The 26,865-nt window shown below is 46.8% G+C and overlaps 1 protein-coding gene across 5 annotated transcripts in view; it reads left to right on the forward strand.

Annotated features, from left to right (window-relative positions):
- Window positions 1-4,542: 4,542 nt before the first annotated feature.
- EXOC6B (exocyst complex component 6B) overlaps window positions 4,543-26,865 on the forward strand; it is a 308,866-nt gene continuing 286,543 nt past the window's right edge. The window contains exon 1 of one of the 5 annotated variants that reach the window (XM_052780871.1): window positions 4,543-4,857. In XM_052780871.1, the coding sequence (XP_052636831.1) occupies window positions 4,745-4,857 (113 nt within the window). In that variant the 5' untranslated portion in view covers window positions 4,543-4,744. The remainder of the gene's footprint in view (window positions 4,858-26,865) is intronic. The other 4 variants (XM_052780867.1, XM_052780869.1, XM_052780870.1 and 1 more) reach the window with 4 other exon arrangements.

Below are 26,865 nucleotides of genomic sequence, written 5' to 3' on the forward strand. Positions count from 1 at the left end.
CTAGTGAATTGGCAGAATTACAACCGGTCCTGAATTTGGGAAGATCCCAGGTGCCAGAGTGATTTGTAGACAGTGACGATGACTCTTCATTTCAGCAGTGACAGAGCGACCGAGCAGTTGCAGACAGAGGCAGACTGTTGAACAAGCAGCCCCAGGTAACCTGCACACGAGGCTATGAAAAGGCTGCTCAAGGCTTCTGATCTGTTACCTTGATTTTTTTAGGAAGTTTTGGAACACCAGGGAAGTTCTGGAGGACTGGAAAACACTGACGAGAGGTCAGTAATTAAAAGGGAGAGTTTTTAAAGCTCCATCAGGCTGTTGTCAGTCCCATAAAAAACAATTATATGAAACTTCATTAGTAGGAAGTTAAGGGAACGTGAAAGAGTTAACGTCAGCCAGCATGGTTTTAAGGGAAATAGAATCTGTCGGGCAAACTCGATACCATTTTTCAATGAGATTATGAGCTGGTAACAGACGTCTTTGATGCATTTTTGTTGGTACTGCATGATGATTAGATTAATAATGAGAACAATACAAATTCAGCATGCTTATGTCAGTGACTGGTAAGAAAAAATAAACTTCTTGTGGACAGGCTTTCAAATGGTACAAAGTTTGTGTGGCAGCAAATAATAAGGGCAAGTCCCAGACTGCTCGGTAAGCCAGACACAGGAAATGAATATTCATGTGAAGGTGACCAAATGCCATGTGTCCAGGGACAAAGGATGTAGCTTTTCTTACAGAATGGAAAATTTTATCCCAGATGGCAGTGACCTGAAAAGAATTGAAGGTGATGGTGGGTAATCACCTGGACATCAGCCTCGGTGTGACCCTGTGGCCAACGGGACTGGCTGATGGTACCAACACAGTGCTGAGGAGGAGCAGATGGATCATATTCTCTTTGTGCTTGTTACTAGAGCCACTGCTCTGTCCACTTCTGGCACCTACGGACTAAGGAAAAATCTTGAAATATGGTGATTTTTGAAAAAAATGCATAAACGAGTAAATTACTGGAAAACGTGCCTTAGACTGAAAGGCTCCAAGAACTCAATCTGTTCAGCTGATCAAAGAGGAGGTTGGTTGATCACAGACCTCAGGACCATACGTGAACACCAAAGACTTGATAACAGCAGACTTTTGACTCTTGCCAGGCAAGGGTAAAAAGAGATCTGTGGTTGAAACTTGAAGTCGGAGGCCGGGTGGGATTTTCTCTGGCAACAAAATGAGCACTAAGTTTTCCTCTTAAAAATATGCTCGGATTTCACCATAGCTTTAGAAGCGAATTGATGCATGGAAAATCTATGGTTTGTGCTCCTTAGAAGGTCCTCCTATGAAATAACAATATCCCTCTCCCTCCCCATTTGACGTGAATATTTATGAATCTATGGAAACGTTTTTGGTGCTTTTCTCCTCGTGAGAAAAATGTGATGTTTTGGTGGACATTTTTTAAAAAAATATTTATTTTTATTCCATTCTAAACCAAACATTTATTTTTAGACAGACTGTTACAGTGCCTCGTAGCATCTTCCCGTGTTGCTCTGTGGAGGTTAATGCTCTGCTTTTCTCCAGGACGTGGTCTTGCTGGCTGAATCACACCATGCTCCAGGCACTGGGCTTCTCTTCTTGCGGAAGCACTGCATTGCGGCATTGAAAACAGTGGTCCTCATTCTTTCTGCTGGGGCAGCAGAGTGAGACCAAAGTAAGACTAAAGGCAACATCAGAATTTGATGACTACTTGATTTGTAAGTTCTCACCTCCGTGCTTAACCCCCTTGTATTGTAATCTAGTGGACGAAGCACTGTCCTCATAGCAGAGGAAGCTAGACCCTGTTTCTGAGAGCCTTATTTGTGATAATACCGTTGGCTAACCGAGCGTTCAGGATTGAACCTGGCATTGGTGTCACTGGTAGCAGTTCTCATCCTGTAACTGAAACCACTAAGGATCATTGCCAGCTACTCACTCTTCGACCACTGGTGTTTAATCCTGTTTCTAAAGCTCAGTGAAGACAACCCAATAGTTACCACTGACTTCAGGAATATTGGCTCAGTCCCCAACAGCACAAGCCCCTACTAATTTGAACGAAAACAGTAATCTTCTTAGCTGCTAACAGCGGTAGACGGTGGTATCCACAGGTTTTACACCAGAGCTGGGTAGGTATCACACACCGAGCATCACATTATATATTTCCCGTAGCCACAGGTAGCTCATCTCGACGGTCTGAAGTCCAAAGCCGTTTAAATCACAGATGATTTGCTCCTTGCAGCAGCCGTCACGGTGTTTTGCCCCGTAAGCTGTGGTGCTGGAAGCACCAGCCTTCTGCTGCGGATGCCCCGGCTCGTCTGCAGCACCGGCCGAGGCAGAGCAGCTGGGGGAGGCAGGCACAAAATGCACGGCGCTTCCCCCCGATACAGCTCCCGACCCAGCCCTCGGGGAAGGCAGTGCCAGGCTGCTGGGCTTAGAAATTGCCCTGCTATTTTTATCTGCTTTTCCTCCACCGCTGATGTGTCTCTTTGCTTCTTGGTCCTCGGAAAGCTTCTACCAGATCTCCATGGTGACTGCTGTCGGAGGACAGATTTCCTCGCTGGTGTTAGCACATCTAAAGCGACATCCATCTGGTCTCGCACGACACCGTGTTTGGCAACCGTAGGCATGGTGTGCAAGAGCTGGTGAACTTCACGTGAACTAGTGAAGTTTTTGCCAGGCTCTCCTTACCCCTCCTGCGCTGTTCCAGTCACGGAGCATCGTGTTTCGGGAAGTTCTTTTATCCCCTCCTCATTTAATTAAGTGATGATACAGGGATATTCAGACCAGCAGCATTCGACCTTAGCAAGCAGCGGTGAGGGAAGCCAGGGTGTGCTCATACAATTAGCGTAGTTTATTTATATCTCAGCAGATGAAACGACAAAAGCAAATGCAGAAACCCTCGGTGGTATGCATAGCCTCGTCTCGGTCCTGCTTTTCATCCCCACCGTGCCTCTGGCAGAGCATGGGATCTCCGTGCAAGGAGGGCTCCACTGCACCCGATAACGCGTGGCTGGGAACGGGACCCTTCCAGCGTTGTTTTCACAACGCAAAATAATAACAATAATAACCAGCTGCTTCCAAAGGAGGGAGCCGCACCAAGAGCTGCAGCGTTAAACCTGGAGGAGACCTTGACATCGGAGGATGTTTCTGGGGGCTGGCGGTGTTTTTCGGAGGAAGCTCTGCCGCGTCCTTGGGCGAAGGCGTCTCTCGGGTTGCGCAGCTCGGGGGGAGGACACGCACTGCAGCTCAGCAGCTGGTGGGACATTTTAGGATCAAGCTGAAAGGCGGTTCGGTGTCAGCAGGGAGCTTGCTTTGGCACCACAGTCAATGGCGCTTTTTCAGGGCGGGGGTGACATCGTTTATGGGGCTGAGGGACAGGATGGGGCAGCAGGAGCAGAGGTTCATCCCTCCTGGGGTAGGGGGATGGCTCTGCTCGAGGCAGTGACACAGGTTCATTCCTGCTGGGACGTCCCCTCATGGCGGGTGACAAGAGTGTCACTGCCATGGGGCTGTGTCCCCTCACGGGGGAGGACATGGAGTCACTGACATGGGTCAGTGTGCCCTCATGGTGGATGTCACTGCCACGGGGCTGTGTCTCCTCACAGGGGGATATCGCTGCCACGGGGCTGTGTCCCTTCAGGGGGAGGACATGGGGTCCCCGCCACAGGGCTGTGTCCCCTCATGGTGGTTGTCACTGTCATGGGGCTGTCCCCTCATGGTGGGTGTCACGGCCATGGGGCTGTGTCCCCTCAGGGGGAGGACATGGAGTCACTGCCGTGGGGCAGTGTCCCCTCATGGTGGGTGTCATGGCCATGGGACTGTGTCCCCTCAGGGGGAGGACATGGAGTCACTGCCATGGGGCAGTGTCCCCTCATGGTGGATGTCACGGCCATGGGGCTGTGTCCCCTCATGGTGGAGGACATGGGCTCCCTGCCACAGGGCTGTGTCCCCTCATGGCGGATGTCACTGCCACGGGGCTGTGTCTCCTCACAGGGCGATATCGCTGCCATGGGGCTGTGTCCCCTCATGGTGGGTGTCACGGCCACGGGGCTATGTCCCCTCAGGGAGAGGACATGGAGTCACTGCCATGGGGCTGTTTCCCCTCATGGCGGATGTCACTGCCGCGGGGCTGTGCCTCCTCACAGGGCGATATCGTTGCCACAGGGCAGCGTCCCCTCACGGTGGATGTTGCTGCCACGCTGGCTGTCTCTCCTCACGGAGGACGACAGGAGGTCCCTGCCACGGCGCTGTGTCCCCTCACGGTGGAGGACACGGGGACCCTGCCGCGGGGCTGTGCCCCCCCCCCCCCCCCCGGGAGCTGTCGAAGCCATGGGGCCGCGTCCCCTCCCGGGGGGAGGTCGACGGCCGCTGCCATGCCGGTCACCCTCCCCTCCGGGCAGCGGGGCCGACAGGCGGGGCCGACGACGGAGCCGCTCCCCGGGGTGGAGTGGGGCCGCTCCCCGCCGCCGGGCCCTCCCCGCCCCTCGGCTGCCGGGCGTGTCGCAGCGCCGGCGCAGGCCGCGGCGGTGCCCCCCGCCCGCCCGCACTACATTTCCCGGCGTTCCGGGCGCGGCGGCGCCGAGCCGGGCCGCACGGAGAGTGAACGGAGAGGAGCGGGCGGTCCCGGCTGCTGGTGTTGCCCGGGGCGGGGAGAGAGCCGGGCCGGGCAGGGCAGGTGGGTCGGCCGGCCCGCCCGCCCGCTCGCTCCGGCGGCCGCAGCCCCATGGAGCGGGGGAAGATGGCGGAGCTGGAGAGCCTGGAGACGGCGGCGGAACACGAGCGGATCCTGCGGGAGATCGAGAGCACCGACACGGCCTGTATCGGCCCCACGCTCAGGTGCGGCCGGGGCGGGGCGGCGGGACCCGGGGGTGGCCAGCCTGGGCGGCGGAGGTGGGGGGGGGGGGGGGGGGGGCTCGGTCAGGCTTCGCTTTTCCCTTGCCGTCCCCGAAACTTTGAAGCAATGAGGACGTTTTAATTATTATTTCATAGTCGTCTCTGAGAAGTGCTTCCCCCCTGCCTGTCTCCCCGGCCCCGGCGGGGCTGCCCGGGAGGTGGAAGCGCCCTGACGGCGGGGGGGGAGCTTCGGCCTGTGCCCGGCCTGGGCCGGGGTCGTGGGGTGGCTTCTCCTGCCTGGCTGCGGTGTCAGGTCCTGCGGCGGGCTCTCACCCTCCGGCTCAGACCCCTGAGGGGGTCTGAGCCCCCCACAGCCCCTCCGGCAGCTCTCGGGGTGCCCGCAGCCCGCTGCCGCCTTCCCCGAGGGGGTGGCTGGTAAAAGAGGAGAAAGGAGGGCATTTTGTCGCCCTTAGCCTGGAATCTGTCAAAGTTATTCTTGTAAACCCTCGCCTGGCCTTTTTGTTGATTTGCGTCCGCTTCGCAAAAACCATGGCTAATTGTGAAGCCGTGGGTATGGGTACAATTACCATCCTGACGATGATATGAGTTAATGCCTCTGTTTGCTTAATGGATCCTTTGTTCTCCTATTAAGCATCTTTTCCCAGTGGTTCTTGCAGTATCCTTCAGCTGGGAGAACCCGTTGCTTCATCTGCGTTAACTGCCGAGCTCTCCTCCTGCCCGAGGAGCGCAGATGGGTGTAGCTGCGTGCCCAGGAGTGCTGCCCGTTCAGCTTTTCCTTTTCCTTCTGCTGCTTTCCGCGAGTCTGGGTCTGGCGTTTCAGCCTTTTAGGTATTTCTTTGTGATGCTGGTTAGGGTTTTGCAGCTGTGGCTTCTGCTGCGTTATTAATCTGAAAGATGCGGTAGCTGGCTGTGAAGCTGAAGCCTGTGTCTCATGAGAAATCACTTGATTTTTTTAAAGAGTGTGATATTTTAGATGAATTATGCACACCTAAGACCTGTTCTTGCTAGCCAGACCACGTACCGTTAGCATCGCTGTCCTGTTAGAAGCCACGTCATGGATTTGGCAAACCGAGACACCTCATCCCTCCTTTCCCCTCTATAAAGTAAAGCAGAAGTTCTCCAGAGAACTTCGTATCAAACCCAAAATGCGTTACAGCGCTGAGCACAAGTGTGCATGTTATCCTCTGGAAGGTTGATGGTACAAATGGGTAGAGGATATTTATAGCTCGTTGTAACCCAATTGATCAAGCTGAGAGGTGAGGAAAGATAGAGGTGTGTTACCAGAAATACTCAGCTTCAAAATCTAAACGGTTGCGTTATCACTAACTTAATTTCAGGGCTAAGCTTTGTTGCTTTTCGTGGCAAGGGGAGTGTGGTGCCTTTTTGCAGGGCAGTGCAATCAGTTTCACTGTCCTCTTTCAGCTGCTCTGCATCAGCCCAGGAGCTGCTGAACTGGAAATCACAGTGCCAGGTGGGAGTGTTTGGGCATAAACAGGTCTGGAACCTCCTGTCCCACCCCCTCCACAATAGCTCTTCATTTCTTTTCGATATTTAAGTTTTTCAGACTCATGGTTTTAAATGAGTCGCCTGGCTGTCTTTAAAAATAAATGGGTTTAAGCTGTTTGACTTCCAGTGATACTGCAGTGCAGGCACAAAATTAAAACGGGAAAGCTTTGTATTTGTGGAGCAATAGGACACTGAATTTATCTTGCTATAGGGTTGCCCATTTGTTTATTTTTTTTTTAACTTTTTGCAGTTTTCTTTCTGAAGGTCTTCCGTGAAACCTTCAAGGGTAAACTGAATGGCAGGAGATGCTGAGAGTTAGATTTATTAACAAAACTGAAAAAACTGGTTTGAATGTCTGGGAACTGCCAGAATGAAGAGTGTGGGTGTTTTTTTTCCATTTCATAGAACTAAGTGCAGTTGATCTTGTTTCTTAATATTAAGGTTAGATGAAGAGTTGGGCTTAATGTCTATCTTTGCATACCCACAGAAGAAAGAAGAATCATAGAATCATAGAACGGTAATAATACGCGTCTGGGGCAAAGAAAGGTTTGTGCTTTGCTAGCATTAACTGTTGGAGTCCAGTGGTACTTTATCAGGAGTATTATTAACGATATAAGCATAAGTAATACCTGCTCCAAGGGTTTTTAGAGTTGAAACAAGACCAGCTCAGGGTAAACATGATGTGCTGGAGAGTCCGGAAAAGAGGATGATGAAACTTTAAAAAAAAGGTGACTCACTTCTTGTAGGCATCATGGAAGAAATGTGTCTTCGGGAGCTAGGCTGGCTTCCCTTCTAGGAACAGCAGTCCCAAAACGCAGTTCAGAAATAGGCTGGACTGCGGGCTCCTGCTGCCAGCGGGGGCTTGTTTGCAGAATTGCGCTTTTATCAGTTTCTGCCTCGGCAGAGCGAGATACTCCGACTGCAGATGCTCTGTGTTGTCCTGGCATAGCGCTCAAGGCTGAATTGCTATTATCAGAGGGTGACGGAGGGGTTAAGATGTTAAATTTAAGGTCCAACTAATTCATCTGTCTGGGTGGGTTTGTGTCCCACCCATCAGGGAGAACGTTTTCTCTTAGAAAAATAGCAAGTGTAGTAATTCTTGCCCTGGGGCAGGGGAAGGACAAGATGCCTTCTTGAAGTCCCTTCCAGCCCTATTTTTCTGCTCTGTTCTCACTGTGATTCTGGGAGTCAGCGGCATGGGCCGGGACTCCATTGTGCCGGGCACTGTGCAGATGTGGGACAAAGCCTGCCCCTCCTCAAGGAGAGGAATTTCATTCTAAATATAAAATGGGAGACGAGGGCATGTGAGGAAGCGTTGCAACAGCCTCGGTCTGTGTGATGAGCTGTGCCTGTCTCGTGTCTTGCTGCGCTGGTGGCTCTGATGCCATGGAGGTCTCTTCTCTTTTTTTAATACCTGACAGTGAATGTCATTGTATTTGAAGAAGGACACCGAGCGAGTTCAGTGAGTCTTTGTGGGGATCCCCTCGAGTCTGCGGTGTTCCTGGAATCAAAATAATCCACTTCAAGATGTCTTTCCTGCTATTCAACCTCTACTAATTATATCCATTGCTCCTACTTCCACTTCCTTCTGCTGTTCTAGTTCCTCGTTTTTTCTCTCATACTACGTTTCTTGATTTTGCAGAGTATTTTTGGATCCCCTTTCTGTATCTAGGCTTCTAAGAATCACTTAATTCTGCACGATCAGATAACCTTCTAAGGGAAAAGAAACTCACTCTCGCTTAAAACCACCTCTTGACTAAGCTGTGACATCCAAGTGCTCTAATTTTTATTACACTCAATTGACCGATCAAGTTTGTTGCTCTTTGGTGAGCTTTTTGTCCACTTTGGCTTTTTTTTTTTTAAGTGATGGGAAGCTAGCGATGGACTGTAATATTTGAGCTGCAGTCGCTGAAAGTGAGGATGCTTGCCTCTCTGCCGGGATGCCTCTGTGGTTTCTAATCAAACTTACTCTTTGGGAAAAGGGTAGTCCCTCACTCTGCAAGCTCATACAGCGTTTGCCGAGTGCTTGTCCTGAAATATCTCACTGTTACTTTTGATATGTAGAGGTTACTTTTGATATGTAGATATTACTTTATTGCACAGCTGATGCTGTCTTGCTTTCTTCTGTGATTCTCTTATTGTCTCCCTTTATTTTAACTTCTCCTTGGCCCTGTGTTTTGTGCTGTAGTCCTAGATTGTAAATGATTGACTCAAACTGGTACAGAATAAAGGCAGGAGAAACAGTGAGATTATCTTGTATGACACCCCATAAATGTGGGCTCTATAACTTCACCCACTTTCCCTGTGCTCAGCCTGTCATCTAAAGGTGAGCTTGTGCAATTATCTGAATTGCTAATAATTTTAAAATGTTCTCGGTTTCAGCCTGCGGATGTTTTGCTGTCCTTTCCCATGCTCCTCTGCAGTGTCCTTTAACACCTGGTGTCTTCTCATGGTTAAAATACAGGCTTGCATTTTCAAGTCACTTCTTCTTTTCAGTTTTACGGCTTGAGCTCTGTAAGTCTATCACTCTCGAAAACCCTTTTCCTGCTCTCAAGCTGCATTTGCAGCTTTTTGAAATTGGTGAAGGATTTTTAAACAGCATTTGATAAATTAAAAAAGCCCCGTCTGGCCACATAGATGTAGTTACAGTATTCTTGTCATCTCCTCACTGCTTTAGAGGCAGATAAAATTACATCGATACTGTGGTAGTCTCCTGCTTGTACACTGAGAGATTGGAGCAGCTCTCTTTTTCCCCAGTGTTATAACAGGAATTGCTACTTAATACAGAGATATTTTCTTGGGGGCACAGTTGTTCGTAGCTATGGATCATGCTCCTCATTACTACGTGTGTACCTTCGCGCTTGGTTCTCCTGCAGTGCAAGTTGCTGGGAAGGTTCAAGATTTCCAAGTGATTGTTCTCTACGGCTGCCTGATTTCGTGGTCTGTTATTCTGCCAGCTTTTGTGTCATCTGCAAATTATATCATCAGTCTTTTTTTTTTTTTTTCTTTTTAGATATATATTTTCTTTCTAGATTGTTCCTTAGTGGTCGAGATTTTATCAGTTATGTTGGGACTAGTACTTACCTGTGCCCCTTTAGAAAACTGAGAAATGTTGTATCTCAGACAGCAATCATCCAGTCTGTGCCTTTATACAGACCTATATTTTTAACAGGAGTTTCATATGTCTGCTAATTATGTGTGTTCAGAGAGATTACAACGTTGTTTAACCCAAGAATGAAATTAAGTGCACTTGATAGGGTAGCGTTTCTACTTTTCTACTAAGCAGCTCTTGACTGAGATTTAAGTAGGACTGTAATTAAGCTCTATTCCCTAAATCCTTTATCAACTTTTCCATGACCGTGTCTGGGATTAGTGTTGCTCTGGCTGCCCTGGAACTACCTGGCTGACCTGTTTACTGTACTGGCAGTGTGCCATGTTCATCCCCTGCCTATAACCTCCCCCCTGCCCAGGTTCATCTTAAACGACGGAGCCAGAGGTCCTCAACTGCATTTTTCTTAGGGTTCTGGGTCTCCTGGCTTGACTGCTTGACAAATAATGTGCTCATTTGGGACTAATGGATATAATTAACCTCATCTCCCACAGGGACATCACCTTAGGTCCTTCTTGCTACCCTCAGGCTCTGGCTGGCTGTATGGGGGTAGCGTTGAGACACCTGAGCTGGATGTGTGGGAGCCAGAAGCGGTGTTGCTGCAGCCCATCTTGCTGACATTGTTCGGTGCTGCCTCGGGTCCTGGCTGGAGCAATGCGACAGTGCAAATAGCATCAGCTTGTCTGAGATCCTGACTCCTGACCTGGAAGGGGGGATGTTCTCTCATTTATTTTCTTCTATGGCTTCAGATGGAGCTGAGCTGGAACTACTACAGCTCTGTTCCTGTGCCGTTCATGTTTCTGGTGCTGAACTTGGAAAACCGAAGATTTGCTCTTAGACATAAACTTATGGATGGGGTCCAGCAAGCGCTGGGGCCCTTGCTTAGCCCCTCTGAGCTCCCCAGTGTCTCCTTAGCTGAAAGTTGTGGCATTAGTACAAGCCCTGTGGTAAACCTGGTTGGAAAATGGATCTGGATGGAAAAATAACCCACTAAAACTAAAAAATGTTTTGCTTTAATGCAGTTCTGCTTCAACATGTTTTGCTGTGTGGTAGCACAAATACTGTTTCCAGCCCTGGGAGGAGGTTGTGAGGGAATGGGAACGAGGGACTTGGTGATGGCAAAAGTCAAGACTGAGCCTTGCTAGGTTTGTAAAAGCTCAATGAGGTTGTCCAACCACACACTACCCTGCTGTGTCATTCCTAGTCCATGGTCAAGGGCACTGACGTGGGCTTGGTCAAGCTGCCTGCCGTTAAGTGCTCATTGCTTCTTGTGGTTGGGGCTGTGGGGTGTATTTTGATGGGCCAGTATTGGCTTAAGCAGTTTCCTCATCTTTCATTGGTCTTCCCAAATGTTGGTGTGGCACAGCATTCCTGTGGGTGCTGAAACACAACCCTCCCCTTTCCCACCTTATTTGAGTTATTTTTTCAGCTGGATCAGTTCGCCCCCACTTCATCTTGGGCTTGTTTTGTGGCTTCCCGGTGTCTAGACTGGCGCAAGGGATTTGGTGGCAGGGTACCGGGTCTTGGGGCCAGCTGTGCTATTAGACATCTAACGTCCATGAACTTGGACGTGTCCTTCTTCCGTGAGCTGCTTGCAATTCCCTCACCTGGCAGAAGACTGTTTTACTTGGTTGGGGAGTGTAACTGGTTTACGGTGGGTCGGATGAGCATGGAAACCATGACATGTGCAGGAGCAGCAGTTTGAGTCTTCTGGGTTGGGTGCTAAGAATGAAGGCTGGCCAAGCTGGTCCTAATCTTTGCACTAGTGGGTGAGATGAGGATAATGGTCTGTGTTACAGATGTGAAGTGAGGTGTAAAGACAGGCATCTGGCTTAACAGCACCCCTATTTGTATCGTGGAGTGGAGACGTGAAGATGGTACAGTGTCCTTCTGATCACTTTTGGGACTACCTTTACTGGTGGTAGGGGGCTGCGATTGCTGCAGTTTGTCCTTCAGCTGAAACTGCCTTGGGTGAGGAGAGGGGAAAGAGACCCTGGATCAGCTCTGGGATGAAGTGGACATTCTCTTATACGTGCTGGGGCTGGTTAAGAAGTGCCTGCTCAAGGTCCCAGGCACAGTAAGAATTGAAGAACATCTGAAAATCAAATACAGTATCTGTAAATATCAGCCCTGAGGCTGAATACTGTGAGAACCTACGTGTAACAGAGCTAAAACTATACTGAGTTATTGTCCTGACTTTGCACCTTGTAGCTGCGCCATGTGCCACGCTTCCCCTTGGCTCCACGAGGCCCGTCTCTACAACTCCCATCCCTTGCTTTACGTACAGTAATTCGTGAAATGCCAACTGCCAGCAAAGCAACACCATGAAGAAATAGTGCAGGCCACCTAGACGCTAACTATTGGCCACAGAGCTTGCTCAGGAAGCTGCTTGTAACAACTGTAAATTGTCTGCTAATAAAAGCCTCGCAGGATCTTTTGAAGCATCTTTCAGCCCATTCTCCTGCCACCCAGATGGGGAAACTGCAATCTCCTGAAAATGAGCCTGGGCATCTGTTCATATGTACATAATTAAGCGTCTTTTAAAAGACAGTTCATTGCAATACTGCTTGAATTATATTAGCATTCCCTTCTGGTCAGGCTGATGCTGTTCAGCCCCAAGTTTTCTGTTGCGGAGAAAAAAGTATCAGCAACCGCTCCTGTGAAATGATCTGGTATCAGCATTATCAGTCTGTCGGGAGACAGACTGGTCTGGCCTAATGTGCGGAGCATCAGCAATCTCTGCCTGAAGGTATGCTTTACTTAATTATCTCAGGTTTTATGGGTACTTTCTCGTTTGCAGTGCTAAGGTTCTGCGGACAACTTTGAGATGGTGAATCCTTATAATTCATGTAACCCTTTTTATTTCAGTCTGCACCCTGATGCATTCTGAAGGGAGCAGCTTGCAAGAATGTACTGTTCAATTATTTATACCTTGTATTTTCTTGGTTTTTCTCGCAGAAGTACATTCCTTTCTGGAATTTAATGAATCACTGTCAAAGGATAGATTATCAAATGGCTGTTCCTGTTCTGTGGGATGTGGTCATCTGTCTGGGTTCTCAGTAGCTCACTGAATTTATCTTCCTGCTTACTCTCCAAGCACCTCATCTGTGATAGCAGTATGTGATACAGTGTTGTGAGGTAGTAAGCTAAAAGGGGATATTTCCCTTGAATCATTAGGGAAAGTTTGCTCTACTAATCTGTCTTGGTGTCTTCTGGAGTTGTCACTGTGTATGACTTGGCAGTATTTCATCTTGAGCTGGCAGCTGAGCTTGTCTTTAGAGTTCTCTGCCGTCCTGCCTGTAGAGGATTGCAGAAAAGTAGTAGCTTGGGGACTCGGTTGATTGCCCCTCTGTAGGCAGAGTCCTGTGGCATTTAAGTCTACCTAGACTGTCCTTTCTGCCATGCTCTTTCTGATTCCACTTTTGGATTAGTGGTTTGAATGATTTCTGTCTTTTTCTAAAAATAAATAAATAAAATGGTCATTTAGTCCATGGCTGCAGAAGCCTAGTAATACTTTCTGAATCTTTTTCCCAAAGGAGAGCAAACACAACCTTTGAGAAAAAAACTGAAATGACTGGGATTGCTTAATCTAGAGAAGACAAGATGGGCACACAATTCATCTTCAGATGCAGAATAGACTGTTGAGAAGATGAAGAAAAGCTCTTCTTTCATGACTGCGCAGGCTGGGATCTGGACTACAATTGCAGCAGTGGGGATTTAGGATAAATGCAAGGAAGGGCTTTCTAACTAATAGTTGAGAAAATGATGAAAATGTTCATACTGGTCACATCAAAAGCTTTTCTTCATTATCCCTGCTCTATGGGTAGTGAGGAGTGGCTGCTTATCAAATGAGATACAGAGCAAATAGACACACACTTCTAGTGTCTTGCGGTCTGCACTTTGGAGACTTTTGGCACAGTTTGTACCAGCGTTTCTCTGTTCAAGAGCTTCCCATGGATCTTTTCTCCATGACTGTCTCGTCAACATTTTGGTCTGCTAGTGCTCTCACATTGAAACATTATACAGTGATGAGTTCTACAGTTTAATTGTGCATTGTGTATTCCTTTAGGGTTTAAATTTTTTTTTTTTTTTTTTGGTAGGACAAGGTCTAGGCTGTTATAAAGGATTATGAGAGGTCAGTCTTTTTTTTTTTTTTTTTTTTTTTCCCTGCCTTCCAAGCTGAAGGTTCTTAATCAATTCATTCTATTCTCCTGGTAAAGCTATTTTGAATTGCTCATTATCCCTGTTCCTTTTCTTGGTGTCTTTTCTCAAGCAACTATCACCTTTTTGCGATGATGCTGAAAAGATCAGAGCTGCACATAGTGATCAAGATGCAGATTCACGTCTTGAGATGTGTTAAGTGGCACAGTGATGTTTTCTGCTTTGCTTTCTCTTCTTTTACTTGCAGTCTCTGTGGTCTGAGCCAACACTTCTGACAATATAGCCACAATACCGCTGGTTTCTCTCCTCCTCAGTGGTAGTAGTTAATTTGGAGCCCCTCGCTGTTGGTGTATTATAAAGGGTTTGTCCCCTGTTCCTCCCCTGCAAGCGTCCTGCTTTACACTGCTGACACTGAGCTTTATTTGTCGTTTTGTCACCTGATACTCAGTGTTGTAAGATCCTTTGCAGCTTTTTGCTCTGGAGTTAATCCAACTGAATAGTTCTGTGTCCTCTGCAAAATGTCGTCTTGATGTTCATCCCTTCTCCAAACCACTGTGAAACACACTGAACTAGAGGAACATCAACCATCTATTTTTTCCTTTGAATTTTCACAATGCTTTTAACATTCAAGTGCGTTAGGTTGACCAGATCCCCCTTGTTAACAAGTCTGACTCCTTCAAAGAGTGCTAGTGAAGAAGATGTGTGAATGCCACCCAAAGAAGCTGTTGTCTCCTTTGCTGTATTGTACTTTTTACATGTTTGCTAACTATTTCATAAAAAAGACTTCTACTTTGCCCAGTCACGTTTAGTGCTCTGTAGCTTGCAGGATTCTTCACGCGCTGCAGAAGCCACTAAAGAAATTGGTATCATGTTTTCCATCTTCCACTAATCTCGTGGTAACCACAATATTAGTGATAGGTTATTTGTGACCTGGTGTTTGTGGCCTGGCAGTTTTATGTAACGCACCTTTAGTGTTCTGGAGCAAAGACAACTGTTCATTTTACTGAGCTGGTCTAAGCATCTTCTATTAACTTCTCAGTCTGCAGCAGCAGGAGAAGTTTTGGGGTAGAAACTCCTTAGTCCCATCCATGGGATGCAGCAAAGCATTTTTCCAGCCATTCCATGGTAGAAGAGTTTTCCTGAAAAAGCTCCCGCTCCCTTGCTTGCTCTGGCAGGTTTCCTGCTGATGATGTTTGAAGAAGCTACTAGTTTTTCATATATTAACTAATTAGCTTTTCACATGTCTTTTTTTTGCATGGATTATTTTGCATGTGTGCTTAGCTTAGTTGAATTTGCGAGTTGGAATATTTTCCTTTTATTCCTTGAAAGTCTCTTTTGCTGTTGAACCATGGTGGCTGAGGGGGATGTGTGTGTGAGAATGTTTAAAGCCTTTTTTCATAGTTAGTATACTGCTGCCTTAGAGCACATAAATATGTCTTTTAAGCAGTTTCATTGCCACCCACAAGCATTTAATACTTCTAGCTGTTCCTTTTTAATTTCCTTTTTGGGTAGGGAAGAAATGAAGAAGCACGCTGTTTTTCTTCTTTGTAGTGATATGTGACGGTAACGGTTTTCTTCCTGCTCCCACAAAGATGCTTGATTTGGGTGTTTTACCCCAACTGTTGCAGAGAGCTCATCATTAATTCTGAACCCTTCAAAGAGCTGGAGCAGAAGTACTTTCTTCTGTAGGTTGTCCTGACTCTCTTCTAACAAGACCCTTCGGCAAACCTAAAACCTTAATCTTGGCACGGCTCCCTCATTTGCCTACAGAGCGTCTTGGCTGACGGGTTTGAAAAGTAGGGTAGACATATGTCTGTCAGTAGTGGGTTAGGGAAGGGTGACCTTGCGGTGTGGACTGAAGTGGAGGAGGTGGCTTCTGGAAATCCCTTCTCTGTGAATCAATAGGGTGCTTGACTTTGCCTTCATTGGTCTATCTGGTCATGAGCTGAGGTCCAAAAGTGATAGCTGGGCTGGTCGTGATGTCCTTGCAGTAGTAGGTGGTGCTACGCAGCATGCTCCTCTGCCCATCGTAAATTTAGTATGGTAGTTTTGTGGGGATCAGTGTGTCTCTAGCTTTCTGCTGAAGCTTGGCTTACTCTGCTTGTGCAGACCAACTGCCTCGTGTGTGTGACACTCGTGGTGTTTCCAGTAAGCACGTGTCTAAGTTTCTGGGGAGAGTTTGTCCCACTCTCACTGGGTTTGAGGAGTCACCGGAATGGCTCTTCTCAAGACTGTGCCTGCCACCGGAGTGGTTCCTTCAGCCTGGCTTTGGCTGCTGTCCTTTGTCAGCCCTTGCGAGGGCAGCAAGCTGCGGGCTGGGTTAACTGTTCTGCTGGACACTGTCCTTGCCAAGGTGGTTCCACCTCCAGTGCCACAGGTTAGGTGCCACAGTTTGTTGAAAAATCTGAAAACGGGAGTCCAGGCTTTTTGACTTCCTGTGGCCGTACCTTAGGAAGTAACGTTCTTTAATAAAATCTCTAGATGCAGTTTTAGGTCCTCGTGAAGACTTTTTTCTTTGTAATACCCAGCCTGTTTTCCAGGTGCCGTCTGCCTTGCAGAAGTGATGGTGCACAGTGCGCCTGTCTGCTGGAACTTCCTCTCTCTGCTTCCAAATCCATTTTGGTTTGGAAAATCAGTCTACGGATAATTAGCTCTCCTGCTCGGTTGGCCTTAGGGCTGGCAGTTTGCTCAGGCAAGGCACATGCGCACACTGATTTGTGCTCTTTCAGTCACTTAGACACAAAGCAGCTGAGCAGCATTAGCTGGGGCAGAACAGCAGGTGAGCAAATCCTCCGCTTCTGCTGTTCTCAACTGTGACTATTAAGAAAGCTGAGGATGAGGCTAATCATAATCCTGCTTTTTGGGGTGGACTGGTGCCTTTGGGATTTTAAACTGCAGGCGGCAGCGATGGAAAGGTCCAAATCTGCAAGGGTGATCGTTTTCTTCCTGAAATCCCTGTGGCACGTTTATCTGACCTGTTTTTTAATACTTTGCTTCTGGCCTGAACATCCAGTGGGTTGTGAATGTGCCCAGTGTTGTCACTGGTGCGTCAGGAGCACACGAAGTAAGGGCACCCTGTGCGTGGGGAGAGGCTTTTAAGGGTGCTCTGGAGACCAACCTGACCTGTCTGTCCAATGTCCTCGTGTCCGAGCAGGACTGTCACAGAGCTGATTTCACTTTGCATTGCCCGCTCTGGGTGTGGTGACTTGTCCTACACAATAGATAGCAGTGCCGTGAGCGCACATGTCCTTGCATGCCCCAGCTGGGTGAGGAGGAAGCCTGAGGATCTGCCCTTGGGTGTATTAATAGATGAGGATTTAGCTCAAGAGTTGTGTGATGAGCTGTGGCTTGGGTGTCTTCTACTCATAATCAGCTGCTGTCCCAGTGAAAGAAAGTGTTTCTTGTGTTCCCGAAAATCCAGAACCGACATGTGACTCCTTGAGCTCAGGTGTCCCCATGGTTGCTGCTGCTCATTTTGGAGATGTTGTGCTTCACTCTTTCTGCCAAGAGGGTGAGGGTGCTGGTAGAGCTGCAATAACCTCGTCCCTCCTCTGCACCTCTCTCCCTGGGCCAGCCTGCTGATGATTTATATGCGTCCCAGAGGAGCTCCCCCCCCCCCCCCCCCCCCCCATCTCAGCGCTGAAGTAATTCCTTGCCTCCCTTTCTGCGACAAATAAAGCTCCAAACGTCTCTCCCAAGCTGCTAGCTGGCTGCACTCCCCCCATGCAGTACCTTCTGCGGATGTTAGGGCCAAGGATACTGACACAGCGGAGCAGGGTGTGTGGCTGTGACGGATGCTTAGCTATGCGCCTGCTTTGAGTTTCAGGCTTGCAAAAGCGAGCAAACAAAATCTCCTCCTTAAAATCTGTCAGTGATGTTAAGAGATTTGCCAGGTCTTCCATAAAAGGTTCACTGAGAAGCCAAGTGGTGTTTTTTTTTGTGTGTTGGTTTTTTTTTTTTTCCCTATGGCCATCCAAGAGGAAGAAAAAGGGAAAAGATGAGTGCAAGGAGCATTTTTTTTCCCTCCCTGCTGAGTAATGAAAAGCTTGAAAGTAAAATAAGTTGCTGGAAATGTGGACGCAGCTCTTTGCAGCATTTCGGGTGATGGACGTGGCTGTAGACTTTGCTTTCAGGCTGATGTCTTGAAGCCCAAGTGGATGTGAACTTCCTTACCAGTAGATGCAATCTCCCAGAAGATGGTACCTATTAACAGAATATTTTCCAAGTATCACTGTTCATAAGCTAGCCTTTGCTTTCCCTCTGGGAGGATGGTTGTTAGGAGCTAGAGAGAGTAAAGACAGTTGAACCATCTCGTGAATCCTTTTCCTTTGTCTGCCCAATTTGGAGAAAATTGGACACCAAAAGATTATAATCTGACTTTGTTAGAGAAACTATGCCCTTCTTGAAAGGCTGTTAAATATATTGGTATTGTTCTCAGCTTGCCTTTTCCTGACAGTTAACATAATCTGATGCTTCCTTTATAAGTTGGTATGGTGAAGCTGAGCTGGGTGGCCTGTGCAGGTGTGGAGAAGACAACCAGAGCTTGTGCCCTGCAGTGGGAGACTGCTGGAGGACATGGAGCTGGTGAGGTGGTTATGATAGTGTGCAAGTAAGAAGGGTTTGGCCAGGGTTGGGGCAAGGTCCAGGAGCAGAATGCTGGTGTGGGTTATGGGATGTTAGGTGAACAGGCTGAATGAGTGATCTGGTCTAGAGGTGGAAATGGAGGAAGCTGGTGGCTTTTAAATTCAGAGTGAATTTACATGTGGTCTTGGCTTTTAAACAAATCTCGTGGGGTCTTCCTGCGCGAGTGAGATGTTGCATTTGGTAGAAATAGAAGCTCCATGCTCAGCTTCTTCGGTAAGGACATATGATCCCAGATTAACAGACTTACAGACTTCGTTGCTGATCACATCTTAAAAGGAGGCTAGCGATCTGCTCACCATGAATTCATTGTGAATCTTCTGGAACCATTTTTCTCTCAAATCAGAGAGTTTTCCTTTGTTCAAAATGATGTACACCTGTAGAGACTTTCTGTGGCTTCAGGGTGGAGTAACATGTTTATGGGGCTTTTCAAGGTTACAGTCACTTTCCTGTGCTGCAGGAAAGATGCAGGACTGTGAGAACAAAACATGTTCCACCGGAGCCAAAGACCCTGATTGGGAGCAGGAGCCTGGCTGTGCTGTGCACTGTCATGAGGACGGTCTCCATCCTGATGGACAGTCATTCTTCAGTGTCTTGTGATTTTGCCTGTTTACTTCTACAGATTCTTCTAAGCTTAACAACACCACCCTTTTGAAGCAGTAGAAGAGCAGTTAATTGATAGGTTATGTCCGTGAAATGTCCATGTCCTCTCATGAAGAACTGAGATCAGACTTGTCCTGGTATTTGGCCAAGCAACTTCAGCTGAAGCATCTGTCCTGGGAGGAGAGTCTGGGAATTTCACATGATCCGTTTGGGGAATACACGTTTTCCTTCTTAGTTTGTTCTGGAACTGAACTGAGATGTCAAAATCATTTCAGCTAGCGAGCAAAATGGCAGTGTTTACTAGGGCTGCGTGGTTGTGTTGGTGATACCAGCTAGTTTGGAGGATAACTGGAATGGCTGGTGTAGGTACGCAAACACATACATGTGTGGCAGTGCTCTAACTGTCCATGCTGCACTCGGCATCTATTGCCTCTGAAAGAAATACTTGGTAGATGGTTCACCTGTCTTTCGCCTCCTGTTCTGAATAATCCCACATGCTGCTATGATGCTTTTATTCTAAAAAGTTCATAAATGTCTGGGAAACTTAATAATTTAAAGTCAGAACTCAAATTCAAGTTAAAATGCTATTGCTTCTGGCTTGCATCTTGTAGCTCAACACAAACTGGGGAGTATTTTGCACATAGGACTTGAACTGGCTGTTTGGCGTAGCCATAACCATGAGCTGTGTGGGCTCCAAGGGCCGCTCTTTACAACAAAATGCAGGGAGCTTGGCTAGCTCATCTTGGAAGGGTGCAGTCTGTGTTACTGACTTTCTTCTGCTCTTCTGCCCTGGGAGCTCTCACTGAAACTGAATCAATCTTCCAGTTTTAGGTGGAATCCATCAGAATTATTTGATGTTATTTGACTTTCTTTGCATTTAAGTGCTAGAGAAACCCCAGTCTGAGCTTCTCCTTAGATCCTGCGCTCCCATGCAGGACTATAGCAAACTTCTCTTTAGGAAAACGACTCTTTGGCCTTTCAATATATTAAAGGGGACGTATAAGAAAGATGGCAAGAGACTTTTTACCAAGGCCTGTACTGACAGGATGAGGGGCAACGGTTTTAAACTGAAAGTGGGTAGATTTAGATTGGACGTAAGGAAGAAATCTTTTAAGCTGAGGGTGGTGGGACACTGGACTAGGTTGCTCTGAGAAGTTGTGGGTGTCCCATCTCTGGAAAGTGTTCAAGGTCAGGCTGGATGGGCCTTTGAGCAGCCTGATGTAGTGCAGGGGAGTTGGACTAGATTATCTTTGAGGGTGTCTTCCAACCCAAACCATGCTATGATTCTATAAAACAAAGCAACAGGCTAAAGCCCTGTAGTGACGGTTATCTTTGTGGTCGCTCCTCTGAATTGGTAGCACAGCACGGCATGTTGTGGTCCTGGTAAGACTGGTTTTTTTTTTTTGTTTTTTTTTTTCAGTGCAAGCTGGAAATGCTGTAGCTGGGCTGGGCAGTGTGTATTGTGTTGGCCTGACTAGACGGGGACCTTTATGTTCTAGACAAGACAAACTGGCAGTTGGAGTTTTCCAGTTTGTCCTGTACTTGTGGTCTGTGCTGCAGGTGTGGATTTCTCTCGCAGTCCCTGGGAATCTGTGTGGCACCCACCGGTGACCAAAAATGCATGCTGTGGTGGTTGAGACCGCCTGCTATCAGCGGGGTAACACAGGCAGGATACAAATAAAATAATAAATTATTGATATAAATTTTTTTTTTTTGTAAGCCAAAGCAGGTCTAAGGCCATGCAATACTAATAGGTGGGTGGTTCCTCTGTGTCCACCTTCTCCTACCTGCTGGCAACTTTTTGTAGTGAAATTGTGTTGTTAAGAACAAGGTCTTTGTTTTGAATTTATCCATTGACAAAAAAACCTCCACCAAACCAACAACTTCTTTCTATATACTCTGTCATATGTTGGTCCTGCTTGCTTGCTTCTTGGTTCGGAAGCAGCAACTAAAAATGAACATCTTTTGTTGGTATTGTGCCATGAATTGTTGCGTGCCAGACAAACTTGCATGTACTTTATTTTGGAGAGAATTCCAAAATAGGTGCTGGAAGGGAACTTGGTAGATGACACATCCACGGATTGCAGTAAAATATGACGGGGTGTTTGTGTTTTTATAAAAGCCTCGCATACTATTGTGTGTCTTAAAGGGAGTTCACTCTTTTGGCAAAAATAGCTGTAATAGGAAAAAACCCACCAGTTCTTTTATTATAATTGTATGGACCTGCTGTCTGTTTATTTGTCTGCACTTAATCTTCATTTGTCCATTTGCTTGATTTTATTTTTTAAACTAACTATATGAAAGTCTGAAGTTAAGAACAAAACATTCTCTCCTGGGAAATGCAATCTAACATCATTCCTCTCTGATTCTCCCAAATAGTAGAAATCCATGCAAAATAACCTTGAAATGAAGTTGTGTTTTGTTATTTTCCTTAAAAACAGCTGTCTGTTGGAGATATAGGTGAGGTCGAACACTGCTTTTCTAACGACTAGATCCAAAGCACTGGGAAATGCCCTGTAGCTGGGATGCAGTGTGCAGCTTTGTTTGGACTTCAGGCTGGTTTCTTTAGGTTGCCCTTCTTGAATGGATCTCTGTGTCTTGTCCAGCACAAGATTTTGGTCAGGCAGGTTAAAAGCATAATCACAGTTATTTTTTCTTGAGCATTTTTAGTGCTGATGCTCAGATTTGGGTCTGGTACAGATTCATCTGAAGTGTAATACGCAGGATGCTCAGTTAGAGTCTGAGGTTAATCCGCACTGGGCTAGTTAGGCAGTGCTTTCATTTTTATTGGAAACTATAAGTAACAATAATAAACGACAATTAAGTTAGAAGGGCAAAATATGAGGGACATAGGTGCTTAAGTGCCTGTTATGCTCCCTGATTGTAGTCAAAGTCCTAAATCTTTAAGAGGTAATAATAACAAAACCACGTTAAAAATGTTTAATTACACACGTGGATAAAACTGCAGTGCAGAGGCTGCGAGCAGCGGTGAGGACAGAAAAATAAATGGAAGCTGGAAATAAAAGCAGGAAGTGCAAGTTGAGATTCAACCTGGCTCGGCCCAAGTGACGTTTATTTGCAAAATAACTTGCCTTTGAGTGTCTGGCAGTGTACACAAAAATAAAGCTCCTTGTCAAGACGAGAATATAATCCAAAACAAAGAGTCCTGATGGGAACAGAGCACTTGAAAGGTACTGCCAGCAGGAATTTCTTGTAGAAATCCAGTTGCTTTTGTATTTGCACCCTCTGTAACTCGTGATACGCGCTGGATCTAAGGACTAGGCATGTACCCGCTGCTCTGCCTGCAGCCTCTGTGCTGCAGGGCTCAGCACCCTCAGATCTTCAGCTTGCTTTCCGTGGGGCAGGCAGGAGTGGGGGGAGAGGACCTGAGGAGAAGGGAAGTCAATGCTGAAAGATGGGACAGGGTAGGAGGGAGGTCCAGAGAAAGGAAACCACCTCTTGAGATTGACATTGTCTGAACGTTTCACCTGCTAGCTGAATGCTGCGATGCTTATAGCCCCAAAATGTGCTGTTAATTGTCTCCTTGTGCTTCCAAGTCTTGACTGAGAAGATGTTTCCTCTGAGATCCGTGTCCAAGCTCAGCCTCAGCAATGGAGTTTGTGGTGAGAGCAGCAAGACTGCCTGGTGGGTGATTTCTCAACCTTCTAAAGCAACAAAACACAAAGCTGCAGAAAGCAAGCTGAAACTGCTGTTCAGATTAAATTGCCCCCAGCTTAGTTTATTTTATGTGCGTTTTCTCTATACAAAGTACACATGCATAAATTCAAACAAATGTGCTTTGCTGAAAGGCTGTGAGTTTTTTTCATGTTGGAGTGGAATATACTCGTCTGAGTTACAAGTCAGAAGAGGAGAATGCCGCTTTCTGTATCTTAGGCTAGCAGTACGTTATGTTGTAAGGTTCTAAGGAGCAGTCCTGCAAAGGCTAGTTCAAAAACCAGGGTGTTTATATCCTTCTGCATAATCTGTGTGACACTTAGGAGTGCTTTAGCAGGTCTTTTTCTGTGTCTGGTGTCTGTCACTCAGTCTTCTGGGGGACCATCCCCTTCCACAGGGCTTGCAGCTGCAGCTCTGCTGAATAAATTGACAGATGCAGCACTCTTATCGCTGCAAGCAGTGTGAATATCCCCATTTTCTGCTCTATTTCTTGGGAGAACTAGCAAAATACACAAAAAGTCACAGGACTGTGAGGTATCTTAAAGCATTTCTTCAGCTGTTGCATATAAAGGTATTTTTCCTCAATTCTCTGAATTTGTGAAGGTTTGATGCTACCATCCCTGCAGTCTGCAACTCTCTCCTTGGCTGAGAGAAATACAACCAGGCGGGGACTGTGCAGATGCTCCAGCCTGGCCCCATCGGTGCAAAGACCGAAGGCTGTCCCAGGGGTGCTGATAACACGGTCTCCGTTGGTCTCTGCTGAAATCACCAGCAATTACCGTGTCCACTGAGAGGGTTTTGTGACCTGACCATGTGCTCACTGGGGACTGGACTGAAAACCCAATAAACACTGTGATAACCACTCTTACACATTAGAAATGTGAGCCGGTTCGGGAAGGCAAAATGCAGAAAAACACTTCTGTCCTATTTTCAGTTGAGTGAACTGTTGCCTAGGGATGACTTTCTTCACTAAAATCTGTGTTTTTTCAGTATTTCTTATTTCTTGGCCACTACTTGCAGTATTGTCTGTGTGAATGGGATGTTTGCATCCAGTCCTTTAGCTGATATTGCTGTAGTGGGCTGGGTGTTAATGGTTTTCCAGCAGAAGCACATTACTAAGTGTCAAAGCTTTAGAGTTTTTTTTACTGTGTTTGCTCAGAAAAGGTATAATAAAGGAGCAATTTGTTTATTTTTGGTGTGTGATTGGCCAGGAGTTTTGGAGAAGCTAGCTCTCCTAGGTGGGGAGGGATAATACAAACAGAGAAATTCCCATCCAGAAACTGAAAAATGCCATGAAAAATCCAGTGATTTAACATTGGCAGAGATGCAGAATAAAAATGTGCTGTATTTAGGGTAATTGCATTTTGGAATGTGTTCTCTGAAAGATTTTTTGAGTTTTAAATATATGATTTATGGTCTGCTTGCCCACCGTCTGGCAGGAGGGAAAGAAGTAGGTGTGTTTCTGGAAGCTTGCAGGCTGGTCTGTATGTTCATTCTGGCAGGGTTGGTAATTATTGGTCTGTTAATTTGTGGTGTTCAGGAGGTGTCATTTAAACTGAGCAACATGAAAATTCAAAGATAAAGCTGTTCTGCATGGGAGATGTCACAGGGACATCTGTGTGAGGTCCTTGGGACCCATCGCTCACAACAAACTCTCCTGCATCTGTCTGTTGTGGGACTCTTTCATACTTTCCAGCATCTCTTGGTGGTCCATGTATGAGATTAGATAGACTGACTCTCCTATGCTGTGGCACACAAACTATTTCAAATTCAGAAATAATTGCCTTTCTAGAACCAATTGGCCTGACACCACTAAACCAAAACTCTGAGGCATTTAATGAATGTGAGGGCAAACAGGTTGCTTTTATTTTTTATTCTTTTTAAAGCGCATTTGCATCTTTAAAATAATGAGGCATTCCAGGCATTTCCCCGTTCCTGGTGGGTTGTTTCCTCTTCCGTCAAGAGGATTTGGATACAAGCGGAACTGTTCAATTCTGACATTGTGACTCATGGCCTCCCTCTTCTATCAAGTTATGTATATGGTTTTATACAACTAGATTGTTTAAATCTCTGCTGCAGGCCCTTCAAGTGAATGCTTCTCCTCCCCTTCTATTTCCTGGACAGTAGCAGTTTTATTTTTATTTTCTTAAGACCACAGCAGTGATCATTCATTAGGTTAATCCATAGCGTTACCTCCTTGTTTGTCCTGTTACTTGTTTAATACAAGCGAATGCCAAGTTTTGCACCTGCTCCAAGTTTTGTGGTTTCCAGCTGTTACATATAAACCTCATATCTACATGTATATATATGTATGTATATATATTTTGGCCATTGTCTGCAGGTGCTGTGGAGGCTGACCCTGCTCTTGGCTTTGGAGGTGTGCTTTTCCCACGTGAAATTTCAGTAGATGATGTTTCTCCGAAGTCCTCCCCATCCTTGTTTGCAGGCTGAAGCACAAGCTGGAAGGCTGTTTTTCACTTAGACAGACTTTCCGCTGATCTTTAATGAGCTCTTGGCATGCTTTTTTGAGTCTCCTTAATGTGGATTGTATTTTTAGAGCAGCTCATGCTTGAAGCAGCTACAGCCGTGTAAAGATAATTCCTCAGTCGTGAGCTTTACTGTCTGAACTAGCTGAAAATAGCCGTTCCCAAGGGGTGGGTGGAGGAGCACGCGTGTGCGAGCGGCCAGCTCCGTGCAACTGCTCTGGTGACCTGTGTGTCTGTTCACTTGTATGCTTGGGAACCGCGTGGGGAGAGATTATATGGGGAGTTTGCTGTTTCTTTGGCTTTTGTGGTTGGTTTTTTTGGTTGGTTTGGGTTTCTTTGTTTGGGGTTTTTTGTTTTTCTTTTTTTTTTTTCTCCACAGCCAGGATGGATAAGGTGGGCTGGGAAAGCCAAGGGATGATTTGGGGACCTGATTCAGGTTTGGAGATTGACAAAACCAGGAGCTCCCAAATTTTGTTGCTGTGTCCCTGATGTATATATACTATACCATCTCTCCCTGAGCCATGCTAGGGTTGCACACCCGCCCTGTGGCACGGGGAATGGGCTTTGCTGTAGCTGCGGTCTGTCCTTTACTATCTAGGGTCACCGTGGATAGTTTTCTTTTGATAGGCACGCTGCCTCACCGGGACTTCAGTCCAAACCCAAGGTCTTCTGTAAAGGCAGGACCTGCTTTAATTTGTCCTTGACTGGCATCAGACTGATCTTAAGTAAACCAGTGGGTCCTTTCAAAGCTTTGAAACATGCCTTAAATTCATGTATCTTTGTGCTGCAAGGCACCCGTTTCAGCTGGCGTTCCCACATGGAGTGTGCAAGCCCGGGCGGCTGCTGGCACGGGGCGGGTGAGAGGGACAAGTCCCTCTACAAGCCGAGAAGGTGGGACTCATAGTCGATTGTCCCGATCTAATCAGGAGCCCTATTTTTACACATCCTGTGCCGTGTGTGTGGTTTTTTTTTTCCTTTTTCTTTTTTTTTTTAAATTGAACCAGCATACTATGGTGTTTTTCCCCTTGCCCACTTCCCAAACAGGAAAAGTCAGGACTTTATTTTTTCCTCTAAAGGAAGACTTCTAAACTGCTGCTGAACAGCACCCATATTTTCACAAGCCAAAGGTGTAAATATATGAGAGATGGGGTTTGGCTCTTTAATCTTCATGTGGGACGGGGCTTAAATCTCTTCCGCAGGATGTGGTTCATGAAACTCCCTCGGTGGTGGTTGCTGTCTGCTGCCACCTTTGCTGTATGTTGCCTTGGAGGTGAAGTGGCTTTGCAAGCTGATCTTTGTAGGGAAAATACCCTGGGATGAGAGGGTTCATTTACTGTGTAGAGTGATGACGCGCATCTGGCAAACTGCTCTTCTGTTGGGGCACTGCTGGATTATCGCAAGGGAAATCAGTCTTACCCAAAAGGATCACAAACAAAATATACGGAAGGTGTGTTGGGAGGGGATGTAGCCACAGAGAAGATGCCCTGTTCTACTCCAGCACCCTTTGCCTTCCCGTTTCCCTGACTAAAATGATGATAGAGTTGCAAACTGATTTAAATCCCACAGAGGAAGCGGTTTGTGCGCACCCTGTTTGGGCTGGATTAGGTGTTCATGGATGTAGTAACCTCAGAACGATTCCGCCTGCTTTGGGAATTGCTGGGCTGCTTTATAGCATGTGTTTATGAAGGAGATCCGATGGCCACGATAGCCCCTCCTGGCCTGGAAACGTCTGGGTCGCGTGATAACAAGCAGCTCTGCAGCCCCGGGGCTGAAGAACAGATTTAAGAGCGCAGCGTTGCATGTGGTCCA

This window comes from Harpia harpyja, chromosome 2 (assembly GCF_026419915.1).
Source record: "Harpia harpyja isolate bHarHar1 chromosome 2, bHarHar1 primary haplotype, whole genome shotgun sequence".
Lineage (NCBI taxonomy): Eukaryota > Metazoa > Chordata > Aves > Accipitriformes > Accipitridae > Harpia > Harpia harpyja.